The sequence below is a fragment of the Poromitra crassiceps genome, assembly GCF_964638095.1.
Source record: "Poromitra crassiceps genome assembly, chromosome: 4".
In the NCBI taxonomy this organism is placed as follows: Eukaryota; Metazoa; Chordata; class Actinopteri; order Beryciformes; family Melamphaidae; genus Poromitra; species Poromitra crassiceps.
This window is the reverse complement of record NC_139626.1, coordinates 18,022,099-18,035,996: the sequence shown is the minus strand read 5'-3', so window position 1 is coordinate 18,035,996 and position 13,898 is coordinate 18,022,099. Positions and strand designations below refer to the sequence as shown.

At 46.5% G+C, this 13,898-nt stretch overlaps 1 protein-coding gene across 1 annotated transcript in view; it reads left to right on the top strand.

Moving 5' to 3' along the window:
- The window catches only part of rbfox3a (RNA binding fox-1 homolog 3a), a gene marked incomplete at its 3' end in the record, with an annotated part of 422,340 nt that overhangs the window by 362,235 nt on the left and 46,207 nt on the right, over positions 1–13,898 (top strand). The window contains exons 5-6 of the mRNA XM_083634515.1: positions 5,885–5,938; positions 13,026–13,118. Of these exons, the coding sequence (XP_083490641.1) occupies positions 5,885–5,938; positions 13,026–13,118 (147 nt within the window). The remainder of the gene's footprint in view (positions 1–5,884; positions 5,939–13,025; positions 13,119–13,898) is intronic.

The window sequence follows — 13,898 nt, the reverse complement described above, 5'->3', positions numbered from 1 at the left end:
TTTTGCAACGGAGTTTCCCCCTCTTCTGCCCGTGACCTTGCCTGCACACCACTGCCATGCGCCATGTTTATTTAGTTATTGAAATAAAGTAGTTGATTCAAGGTCTAGTTATGGGGAGCACAAGGCTGAGCATTAGCATACTGCCTGGCGAGGTTAGCGCTGCCGTGCACATAGCCAGAGGTTTCCACCAGCAGCACTGCAGCAACAGCAGGCTCCAACACAAGACTAGCAGCTAGGTTGCACGCGCGTTCGACAGATTGTCTTCGCTCATATTCATATCTGTAGCCTTAAGAATAAAACTCAGGACCTCTCCCTCTTGTTAGAGTCAAACAAAGTAGATATCCTTGCAGTTTCAGAGATGCATTTAGACAGTTCTTTTGAAAATTCAGAAGTAGATATTGATGGCTTTTCTCTATACAGAAATGATAGTAATAGGTTTGGTGGTGGTGTGGTCTTCATACGCAAACATTTACCTGTAAAACAGGTATGATTTAATGGTAAATGACATTGAGGAAATGGCTTCAGGTGCAACTGCCACACTTAAAACCAATACTCGTCGACCAGGGGCGGACTGGGATCATAATTCAGGCCGGGCATTAGATACCAAGCAGGCCAGGCCGATACGGGCCGACGCGCGTGCCGGCGTCCAAAGTGCGCCGGCGGAAAATTTGGGGCGTTTGAAGCTCAATTTGGGCCGTTTGAAGCCCAATTTGGGCCGTTTGAAGCCAGATTTGGGTCGTTTAAAGCCAGATTTGGGCTGTTTGAAGCCCGATTTGGGCCGTTTGAAGCCCGATTTGGGCCGTTTGAAGCCCAATTTGGGCCAAGTCCAATTTTACAATGAGATGCACCCACTTTAAACCTGAATAAAGTAATAAAACCACTAGTAAACCAGTAGGCGGCGCCTGGCCTGCTGTTCAGTGAGTGGCCTGGCCTGGCTTGCCAAAAAAAAATATATATATATATATATATTTTTTTTTGGCAGGCCAGGCCATGCCAGGCCACCGGGCATTTGCCCGACGTGCCCGATTATGCAGTCCGCCACTGTCGTCGACTGTTGTTACAGGGCCCCTAGTTCCAACGCACAGTACTTAAATGGTTATGTGACATGTTGGACAGGGCTAATGAGGAAAATAGAGAGTTGTACTTGCCAGGTGATTTAAATATTGATTGGTTATGTAAAAATTGTTCTCTGAAGAATAGGCATAAATCCATAAGTGATCATACTGTACCTGTGAATTATAGCGCAGTGGTAGTGCTGACGCCTCACAGCTAGAAGGTCCTGGGTTCGATTCCCCCCTGGGACGCTGTGGGCGCTGAGGTTGTGTCCCCACATGTCTTCAGTGCCTACTGCCCAGGTGGGCTATCTCATCAAAAGGACCTTTCTGTGTGGAGTTTGCATGTTCTCCCCGTGCTCCCAACATTGGTATGGATCCCTACTAAAACATCCAAAAGATCGTCACCTGACCAGCGGGGGCGGCTGTAGCTCAGGAGGTAGAGCAGGTCGTCCACTAATCGCTTTGGATAAAAGAGGTCGGTGGTTTGATTACCGGGTCCTCCAGTCTGCATGTCGAAGTGTCCTTGGGCAAGATACTGAACCCCAAATTGCTCCTGATGGTGTGCCAGCACCCTGCGTGGTAGCCTGCCGCCATCGGTGTATGAATGGGGGAATGTACCTACTGACTGTAAAGCGCTTTGGATAAAAGCGCTATATAAATGCAGGCCATTTACCATTTACCATTTTACCAGCGACGACAACGAACTGAAGATGGTCCCGGGCGCTGTACACTAACTCACTCTTTATGCTCTCTGTGTTGTTGTCAGTGTGAACAGTGTGTAGAATCCCCAAGGTTAACTGCAAACAGCTCATAGCTCAGCAGGATGAGTCCCTGTGTCACTGTTGCGACCTGACAGGTGGATTATAGGTTTGATTCCCGATAGAGGACACATATTACAGCACCGCCCTGTCTTTAACGTCACCAGCCGTTTAGGCCAGCTTTAATTTCCTCAAATTAATAAGAAGTGTGATAAAAACTAAAATAAGATTGTTAGGCCTATTTCCACTTTTATTCAAATACAAATAATGTTGCTGCCTCAAAAAACACAGATGAAAGTTCAGTTTGTGCACATCTCACGTTAGAACTCACAACCTCTCCCTCTGAAGGCAGCTGACATACACTGTGAACCACAAAGGCACTGCCACTGATGCTGTATTTCTCTCTGTATGACTTTTGAAGTGCCTGGCTATAGGTCAAAATCAGGAAAAGGCTATATTTTAGCTTTTATTCAATTTAGAAATAGTTAAGTAGACTCAGTTATGGCAATAGATTAATTTCTGGACTTCCAAACATTAATTTAGACTCTATATCACCTTTCTAAATTGATTAAAAGCAACAATACAGTATAACAATTTCCTGGTTTCAGCCTCACTATTTATATAATTCATGCTAATTTCCAGTTTTGGCGATTAATTATCTCATTATGGTAATTACTCAAATTGCCCAACATGCAACTCTTCGCAACCAAGTTGGATTTCATCCACTAGGCATAAATATGACATTTCAATCATAAAAGTTAATAAGAAACAACATTACTGGGTCCAAGAAATGTCCAGTACTATTGTGGCACCTTGCCCTAAAGCCTAAAGAGTAAATCTGGAGTGACACTAGAGGTTTAGAGCAGGTTTAAGCAACCACCACCACCACCACGCCCCAAGCTGAATTTAATTGAATGCATCTGAAGGTAGCCTGGCTTTCCTCTGAGTGAGAGACCTATACAGAGAGTGAGAGAGAGAGAGAAAACAGAGTTGGCCCACAATCCCGCTGTAAAAAGTTCGACCTGTCTTTGAAAATAAAATATTGTCTGGTTTAACTTTTTACAGCGGGCTCTACACCAAACACCCTGTTTTCTCTCTCTCTATCACTCTGTCAATGTCTCTCACCCACAGGAAACCCAGGGTATGATAAAACAAAATTATAAGAGCTCTTCCTTTATGTTTTTCTATTTCAAACATTTTATGCTTTATTGACAGACGTATCGTGAGAGAAAGACAGAGGTTTGGAAGAGAGAGAGAGAGGAAGAGAGAAGAACATGCAACAAAATCCCGCACGCTGGATTTGAACCAGGGTTACTGTGGGAGGACTGAAGCTTAAATGGTAAACTACACACTCAACTCAGTGCGCCACCAGGGGACACATTCTTGTGTAAATTAATTACTAAATAAATATTACTAAATAAATTACTTTATTGAACAGCCAGTCAGTATCCTCCAACAAATTCTAGAAGTTTGAACTAGGGGTGGAGCTGAACCCGCTATACAGAAAAGCACAAATACGTGGGTTTATAGAAATATGTTATTTATTTCATAGAAATATTTATAAAATTATTTGTTTCCTCTGCATCTGGCTGTCATGGATGTGTAAATAGCCTGAGCTCTGTCGGTGTGGCTGAGTGGTGAGTGCAGTTGTCTCTGTTCTGATAGAATAAATAAAGGCAGAAATGCCCCCCAAAAAATCATCTTAAAAAAAAGACTGCAGGATACTAAAGATTTTCAGGCTCTTAAGTCCGGTAAAGAACTTCCTAATTGTGAAGTGCAACTTTCTTTTTTAAATCACATGCTCATATTCCTCTCTTATCTCCTTCATGTCAGACCTACTTCAACAGTCACAGATCAAGGTTTAGCTACAATATGAAAACAGTACAAGAGGAAGTGGGGTGGACCGCCAACCGGTATCGTAGCCTTTGACTGTACAGCACTTTGGTTGGCTCTTGAGTTTTTAAATGTGCTTTATAAATAAATGACTTGACTTGACTTGACTATGGTAACATCACTCTAGTTGCATGTAGTATCTCTATCCATCTAAGCCGATAGCCCTCCACTGCTCCCAGACTAGCACACACAGTGCGGCACGGTGTTGTTCATGTATAGACAGTTTTAACTTGACAACAAAAACATTCTAAATTGAACCCCCGCTCACTTCCTGTTGCAGTGTTTGCTATGGACATAAAAGAAAAAAAAACATTCAAGTGCAGGACTGACCATTCCATGCAAACCGTCTATACAGCTGAGCAGCGAAAACAAAAGTAACGATGTCGAGTGAATATTTCTGCAGTTTGCCGAATGCTGAGAAAAAGGAAGTGCTGTGGGGTTGCGCTCTGGTGAAAACTGTCTATAGAGCCATAAAGTGAGCTCTCATCATATTTAAACCCCTAAACATGACAGCTGCACGTTCACAACCCCCCGTCTAATCCGTCAGAAGGCGTGGCTAGTACCGACCAAGTCTGACTCTAATTAGCCAATTAAAAGAAAGCATGGAGCCAATCAAGGCCATTAAGTGCCTGATCAGTTGAGAACCTATAGGCACCGAGGTGGGGCGGAGGGAGTGTGTGTGTGTGTGTGTGTGTGTGTGTGTGTGTGTGTGTGTGTGTGTGTGTGTGTGTGTGTGTGTGTGTGTGTGAGTGAGTGAGTGAGAGAGAGAGAGAGGTAATTACAATGATGGTCTTCATCCTGAGCGGATAAACAAATGTGCTTTATCAGCCTTGATGGGCTCTCCCTTTCTCATTGTTTTAATTGAGAAAGGGGCCTTCCTCCTCCTCCTGAAATACTCTCCCTCACTTTTTTAACAGAGAGAGAGAGAGAGAGAGAGGGGGGGGGGGGGGGGGCGGAAAACAAGATGATGGGCGTCATTAAGAGCAGCGGCGCGTGCCGAGGCGTCGCACCACTATAGCGTTCTGCATCCGCCGCCGTAATGTTCATTAACACCGTATAGCTGCACATGGCTTTAAGTCTGCAACACGCACACGCACGCACACACGCACACGCACACGCACACACACACACGCACATGCACACACACACACGCACACGCACACACACACACACACATGCATGCACGCTCATGCATGCACATGCACACGCATGCACAAGCATGCGCGTACATGCATGCGCACACACACACACGCACACACGCACACACACACGCACACGCACACGCACACATGCACACACACACGGCACACACACACACACACACACACACACACACACACACACAAATGCCTCTCTTTATTACCACGACAGAGCAAACACAGCATTAAATGTCATTAAGAGTAAATGGGTATTTTATTAATCTCATTGTCGGGTGAAGAGGAGTTGGTTAAATCCGAGCGTTGACTGCTTGACCTTTTCTTAGTAGGAGGGGGATTGGGAGGGGGGAGGTGTATGGAGCTTAGGGCTGGGTATCGATACCATACCAGTATCCTTAAAGTGATAATACCGATACCCAGTGGAAATGGCCAGGATTTGCTCTGGGAACCCTACTTACGCAGGGTGGGGGTCCTCGCACGCAGCGCATCCCACCCCCATGTTATTTCTGTATGCTGTTTTTTCTTATTGATTTTACTCATTACCATCGATCGATCGATTTATCTGTGTACAAAAAAGATGGAGTGCAGGTATCATTTGGAGAAGTTTTAATATGGATTATTTTGCTCGATAACAGAATTGAGTAGGCTACCGACACCATGACAGTGCTTTATTAAGTTTGGGTTCACTGAGTAAGCGTTTTCTTTTCGATGACTTTAGAGCAGGAGAGAGCAGTGCAATCAGCCCAGGTGTGAAGTGACATGTCATAATTAATTTCTCTCCTTTCCCACTTTTCTCTTCATTCCTTGCCCTCATTTTCCCTTCCTGTCCTCCCCCCTCTCTCTATCTCTTCCTCTGTCTCTCTGTCCCCCTCTCTATCTCTTCCCCTCTCTCTATCTCTTCCACTCTCTCTCTCCCCCTCTCTCCCCCAACCCTCTCTCTCTCTCTCTCTCCCCCCCTCTCTCTATCTCTTCCCCTCTCTCTCTCTCTCGCCCTCTCTATCCCTCTCTCTTCACTCTCCAGCAATTTGGGAAGATTTTAGACGTGGAGATTATTTTTAACGAGCGAGGCTCCAAGGTAAGTGTGCTGTAACCATAAGTACACACACACACACACACACACACACACACACACACACACACACACACACACACACACACACACACACACACACACACACACACACACACACACACACACACACACACTTTTCTACCCGACCCCCCCCCCCCTCTCTCTTTCTCTCTCTCTCTCTCCCTTTCTCTCAGGTCTCTCTCCCTCTAATAATAATTACTAACATATAAGCGAGTCTCGGCCCTCCAGGCGGCTCTCACACCTAACTGCCTGCCATACATTGTGACATACAATAAGTTGGTCCCACTTAGCTTAACGCTGACATCAGAATTCACGCAGTCTACAAACACCCTCTGTCTTGCCCAGTTAGCCTCCCCACCTTCACCGCCAAGAGGTAAAAATAAACTGTATGCTAATACACTATAACCCAGCTACAGGAGACAATCCAGGCCAGAATGCAAACTGAGCGCATTCTAATAAGATGGAAATGAGTATATATATTAAAGAATTATCTGCAACATGGCAGACTCCACATTTATTTAACCGACATTGGTGTATGTATCCCATGACTACACTAAGCAAAATCCTAGCATTTATAGACAATTATACTGTCAAACACCCAACAGACCGCAGTGTAGTCCGAGAAAAATGGAAGCATATCTCCAAAGTTGCAGCTCCGTTTCAGATCCCTCAACATGCTGTAGCCAATGCAGCAGCATAATGGGGCCTTCCAACACATACATGTAGCCGTTTGTTTGTTTGAAATAAATAGAAGAAGGGCTGGGTCGTTAGCATGAGCAGTGCTGGGTCGTTAGCATGAGCAGTGCTGGGTCGTTAGCATGAGCAGTGCTGGGTCGTTAGCATGAGCAGTGCTGGGTCGTTATATACTGTAGCATGAGCAGCAATAGCCACCATGGCTCAACAGACAAAGGAAAGAACGCCACCCGCAGAAACCTAGACTTTGTCAACAGAAAATCCAATTACGCAGTACAGTACTAAATAGCAGCTTGGCTCCCGTCTTGTCCATCCATCGATAACCACTCTTACTTCCCATTTGACGAGCCCTGTTTACAGCTTGTCAGCCACTGAAAAAAGGTAGCGCAACTTAGCATTCCCTAGGATGCTAAGTATTGACACATGCTAAAGGAAAGAAAGCAAGCTATCTGCATTAAAGTGAAGAGCTGTGAATGTACGTAATCGTATACATGGCAACAAAATGTCAGAAGGATTCATCCCCCTCCCACTTGGCAGTTTTAAATGTATTTTCTATCTGCTCCCCCCTCTCTCAAGGGCAGGCCCATGTGTTATTTATGCCCAGTGGAAGGCAGTGGATCCTGTATATGCATACGAGATCACGGTGCCGGGTGCCGCGCGCACATATAATCTGGCAAAGCAATTACAGGGCAGCGACTGGCCCGTGATACATAAGCTAAGAGGACCGGCTGCTTGTCCAACAGGCGTGTCTGCCAGGCGTATCTAATGGAGTTCACTCTGTGCCTCCACGCCATAACTCAACGCTGACAAAGCAGGCCGGGAGAAATGAGAGCGGGGACCACACTTGTTGTCGGAGGCTGCTGTGTTTGGTGGAGAAGGCGGGGGAGGAAGGCAGAGAGAAGGGATGAACACGCGCCAGTTTATGGAGGTAACTAATTAGACTTAGAGGCCATTTACACCTGGCATTAACATGCGTTTTCTGCCATCAGATTGCAATCCGATTGTATTTTATCACTTGAAAGTACAGGTGTAAACACCCCCAAAACGCATTGAAGAAGGATTGCAATCTGATCGGCCAAACCACCTCCGGAGGTGGTCAGGGACGCATTATGACAACATTTAACACAAGTGTAAATGCAATGCGTCCTCTCAAAACGCATTCAGCAACTACCATACGGAAATACACCGCACCGGTGTGTGCCCTCATCTCGCCGCTGTGTCAAATGCGCACACACACAGGCAGCCTGTCACCATGCATGGACCGGCTAAAAATTCTCTTTCTCCCCCCCCCCGCTCCGCTTTTGCACAACACTCTCTTTCTGCTAGGTAGCGTTGCTTCAAAGTTTTGCTACGGAGGTTTTGCCACGGCTTATCGAACCCTTTCTCCCTCGTTTTCCTTTCATTTTCCGCTCCTTTTCCAAAGGAGAAGTGTTGATATAAAAGAGAAATTATGCTCTCAATTGTATAACATTGTAATTTAGGATGTTACCTGAACGCAACACAGGTGGTTACAGCCAATGACATGCACGGAAAACGTATGTATGTGTGTGTGTCTCGGACCCAGTGTCTCCCAGCTCCATGGGAGAAGAACCTACAGAGAAAACTGCTATATCGACACGTCTGAAAAACTACCGCATGAGAGCGCAAAAGCTTTTTGCAATATTTGGGAGGTTTTTCGAAATTTACGTGTTTGCATTACCCGATTTTTATTGCGATATTTAGTAATGGAAACACGGCTTACAGACAGGCCAAGGACAAGAACAAGAAAAGTGGCAGGGGCAGAGCAACGTGTCCTTTTTATAAAGAAATAGATGCAGTGCTGCGTGATCGGCCATCGTTTTGTCCAGGTGAAGGGGACGTTCACTGTGCATTTGAGCTTAACAATAACCTCTATTTCCCTGTGCATGTATGCAAACATGCATGCACACGTTCAAGGGGCGCGCGCGTGATGACGTTCGAGCTGGAGAGCAATCGGATTGCAATCTGTTCACCCAAAACGCATGTTAGTGCCAGGTGTAAATGGAATCAGGCTGAAGTGATAAAATACAATCGGATTGCAATCTGATGGCAGAAAACGCATGTTAATGCCAGGTGTAAATGGCCTCTTAGACCGGGGGTGCTTCTCAAAGTGGCCCGTCATTGTGCGACCGCCATGTCGGCCGTGGAGGGTGGAGACATAGCCTACATTACATGTCTCCTCTGATACATGTGGAGGGTGGAGACATAGCCTACATTACATGTCTCCTCTGATACATGTGGAGGGTGGAGACATAGCCTACAGTACATGTCTCCTCTGATACATGTGGAGGGTGGAGACATAGCCTACATTACATGTCTCCTCTGATACATGTATCAGAGGAGACATAGCCTACATTACATGTCTCCTCTGATACATGTGGAGCCACAAGCCACAGCTAGGATTATTTTCCAGGAGAGCTTACAGTATAACATACACCCCCCCAACCCACTTGTTTACCCGGGCAAGCCAGAGGCACTACTATACGAACCCAGGTCTCCATGGTGGTGGGCTATCACTTTTCTGCTGTGCATCCAACATAAATCATGTCAACATTAGCCAAATTGGAGTATATGACAATTGCATGAATTGGATTAGGCTATGGCACACAAATTGGACGTGCATTTCACAAAGATCAGGCTGCTTGGGCAACAATAGCTGAACCCTGGTTGAATTTGATTTACATCATTGCTTTGCAATATTAGCCTGCTGGCTAACCCAGATGTTTGTTTAGGTTAACTGAGATGACGGAAGTAGGAAAGGACAAGACAGTTTACTGCGTCACAGTAACGTAAATTGGGAAACAAATCTCTACTTTATCAAACTATTAGAACTAACACTACTGAATTGACCTACATCCACAAAACAATCTTTTTCAAGTACCAACACAAATACAAAAATCCCATTGCCTTTTACACGTATGAACCAGCAGTGCAGGGTGGGGATGGGTATCGTTAAGGAATTAATGATACTACTACTCTTATCGGTACTGCTTATCGATCCGGCACTTTAACGGTACTCTTATCGGTTCTTTTTGTCATTTTTAAGAGAGAGAAAAATTACTCTTACTAGTAGCGTCAGGCCGGCTACGAACTCAAAACCTCTGGCTCGATAGACCAGACCATGCACTGCTCAGCACGATAACCGCTCAAGCTAAAGGGCCAGCCCAAGCCAAGCCATCTGGGCGAACTGCATCAAGCAGTGGAGAGATCCCACCGTTGCCACCAATGTAGCATCCGAGGTGTCTGGCTGTATAGTTGATACTTTTCAGATAGACAAAAACCATAAAGACTCGTACTCGGGTTGGAGCGCCATTAACCACCTCCTTTTACGTGCTGCCTTGCTCTGCTCACACCAGCGTCGCTCTGACATCATCCGCCTGCGCTCCTTCCCTTCTAGACATCACAACAGAGAACCGATAAATGGAGAGCCTACACTAGCGATAGTAGCGAACAATTTGTTCCACTTCTGACAACAAGCATTGTCGGCATCATCGACTCTCTAGTGAAGTAAGTAATCCACACTGTTGATCGCTTCCTTCTCTCTGCTGCCTATCTCTCTCTTTTCACTGCGACTCGTTAGAGTGAAGAGGGGCGGTGCACAGCATACACACACACACACACACACACACACACACACACACACACGCACATACACACGCATACACACACACACACACACACACACTGAAAGCAGGGCAGGCATGGCAGGTTGTGTCTCGTCTGAGAGACGGAGAGAAAGCGAGTGATCTCTTTGAAGTATATCATAGGCATATCTTACGGAGTTGGTGAGATAAAATGTGCGAGATAACGTTTATGTAGCAGTAGCAATTATAGGAAATCTATTTTCTTAATTTCTCCAGTACCGATAAGAGAACCGTTAACGTGAAAGCTTATTGATCCTCCGGTATTTCCAAATTTGGCGCCGGGGCCCGTTTGCTACCGGGTCGGTACCCATCCCTAATGCAGGGACGCACTAGGGTAAGCCTACAAAAATACGTCATCCCTGCGGTACTATATTCTCCAGTGGACATGCTTGATTTGTGCCACACCTGCAACGTCTTTGTAAGAATGACTTTTGATTCTAATATAATTAGGTTTTATATTATTATCTTCCCACAGCCTACAGTATAGACCAGTGTTTCCAAAAGACTGGGTCGGGACCCACAGGTGGGTCGCAGGAGATTTCTGGTCCCCAAATAAATTAGTTTTACTGGGAGAAAATGAAAACAATGCATTTGATCTCATTATTATTAAGTATTTGACATGTAAGTTATGATTTACCAAACATATATCTCTTCAAAATGGCTGGTTTAGCTATTCAAGATAATAAGGTGGTGTGGAAATGGCAATAAAAATGGTCAGAAACATTCATTTAATCACAGATTTGCTCTCCTCACGATTTATAGATAAGGCCGATTGTGAATTTGGTCACGTTTTGTGATTCTTAAAAAGTGGGTCCGCTGAAAAAAGGTTTGGGAGCCACTGGTGTAGACCTGGTGTAGACCTGGCTTCTGACTAAACCTGATGAAGTGGGGGGTCTGGTGTAGACCTGGCTTCTGACTAAACCTGATCAAGTGGGGGGTCTGGTGTAGACCTGGCTTCTGACTAAACCTGATCAAGTGGGGGGTCTGGTGTAGACCTGGCTTCTGACTAAACCTGATCAAGTGGGGGGTCTGGTGTAGACCTGGCTTCTGTCTAAACCTGATCAAGTGGGGTTTCTGGTGTAGACCTGGCTCCTGACTAAACCTGATCAAGTGGGGGGTCTGGTGTAGACCTGGCTTCTGTCTAAACCTGATCAAGTGGGGTTTCTGGTGTAGACCTGGCTTCTGACTAAACCTGATCAAGTGGGGGGGGGGGGGTCTGTGGCCATAATGTGGGTCTCTTTGGAGGTCCATGCCATGAAAATGGCAGAGAAGCCCTTGCTTTACACCACAGCAAGTTAGACTCCAGTAAGCACCACTCAATAGATGGTAGACAGAAACACATTTTAAAAATAAACCCCTTCATACAGGCAGTGATCAACGATCACAGTGGATTTTTTTTAAAGCTCGCTCTCTGCCTGCTTTAAGCTTGTTGACACAGACAGACGAGGCTCCAGACTTCAGGCTGGCAGAGGCACGTTTTACCACATATAGCCTAGCTAGTAGCTACGCAGCCTGAGCCAGCCGACACACGGTGGGGTGAAGGAGCTGGGCTCCTGAGCGAGCTGCGTCCCAGGGCTCTCCGAGAGTCACGGCTCACTGATGCCGTGGAGGATTGTACTTGTATGGCACTTAGCTGCTCTCCCACAGGGGCAATGCACACCAGCTCTCCCACAGGGCCCATGTACAGTACAACCGGCTCTCCCACGGGGCCCTGTACACCAGCTCTCCCACAGGGCCCCTGTACACCAGCTCTCCCACAGGGCGCCTGTACACCATCTCTCCCACAGGGCCCTTGTACGCCAGCTCTCCCACATACACCAGCCCTCCCACATGGTACATCAGCTCTCCCACAGGGCCCATCTACACCTGCTCTCCCACATGGTACACCATCTCTCCCACAGGGCCCCTGTACACCAGCTCTCCCGCAGGGCCCCTGTACACCAGCTCTCGCACAGGGCCTTGCAAACCAGCAGAGCAACTGTACATAGTTTCTCTGTACCTAAACTATGTACTTGCGGTGGAGTCCGGACAGGGACTAGAAACAGGCTGTACTTGTGGACCGCAAGTACAGCCTAGTCCGGACAGGGAATAGAAACAGGTTCTACTTGCGGTGGAGTCCAGACAGGGACTAGAAACAGGCTGTACTTGCGGTGGAGTCTGGACAGGGACTAGAAACAGACTGTACTTGCGGTGGAGTCTGGACAGGGACTAGAAACAGGCTGTACTTGCGGTGGAGTCCGGACAGGGACTAGAAACAGGCTGTACTTGCGGTGGAGTCCGGACAGGGACTAGAAACAGACTGTACTTGCGGTGGAGTCCGGACAGGGACTAGAAACAGACTGTACTTGCGGTGGAGTCTGGACAGAGACTAGAAACAGACAAACACACTTAGACACTGATAAGTCGTTTGAGTGTATCAGAGCTGTTGTCTGTGGTTTTATGTGCTGTGACCCAAGCTGTCCTTAACTCCAGTGTTTTCTCTTAACCGCCTTCACAGCATCTCTCTGTGGCTTCTGCTTCTACATCTTTATAGGCCTCCTTCCCTAACATGGTCTCTCTCACCTCCGCTTTCTCTCTCCTTTCTCCCTTTGTGTCATCATTTCGCGCCCCCCCCCCCACTCTCTGTCTCTACTTTTCCTTTCCTTCTCTCTCTCTCTCTCTCTCCCCCTTTCCTTCTCTCTCTCTCTCTCCCCCGTCCCGGACCACCCTGGCAGGGTTTTGGGTTTGTAACATTTGAAACGAGTGCAGACGCCGACCGCGCACGGGACAAACTAAATGGTACAATCGTAGAGGGACGCAAAATAGAGGTGCCTTCCTTTTTCCCCATCCCTCCTTTTCCTTTTCTATGCCCCCCCCTCCCCGCCCTCCGATTCTCTCTCTTTCCTTCTCTCCTCTCTCTCTCTCTCTGTTTGCCTGACGATGCCTGCCATGCTTTCTGCCCTTTTCTTCTCTTCTTCCGTTCATCTCCCTCTCCCCGTCCACCCCCCTTTGCCTGCTGCGCCTTGAACGCTGCATGCCGAACCCTGATCCGTAAGTGTGTGGGGTGTGTGTGAAAGAGAGAGAGAGAGAGAGAGAGAGAGAGAGAGAGAGAGAGAGAGCGAGCAGTAGGCCTATGCAATCTTGTTGTGCGTGTGCATGTTTGCAAGTGCTTTCAAGAACATGGTAAATTATCTTGCATCCGTGTGTGTGTGTGTGTCTGTGTGTCTGTGTGTCTGTGTGTATGGGGCATGTGCATGAGATCACAGTGGTGTTTGATTAGGTGCTTGACATCACCACTTTGAAGTCCACCCCCTATAAATATGTTGAATTTAACTATCAAAGATCTGCCAGTGTGCCTTTAAGCCATAAATCTTGTTTACTCTCAAAGCTCCTCAGTTAGTCCTGTTTTCACATGGTCTTCCTCAGTGACTGGATCGAGTACACATCGATGACATATATAAGAGTAAAAATACAAAACAATACATTACAAATGGTACCGAGTAAATACTACTCTTCACACAAAAGAAGAGATTGCATACGCAGATAATGTACGAGACATGAGCAAAATGCTATGCATTGTAGCAAGAACAGTTTGTGGTAAACATTTC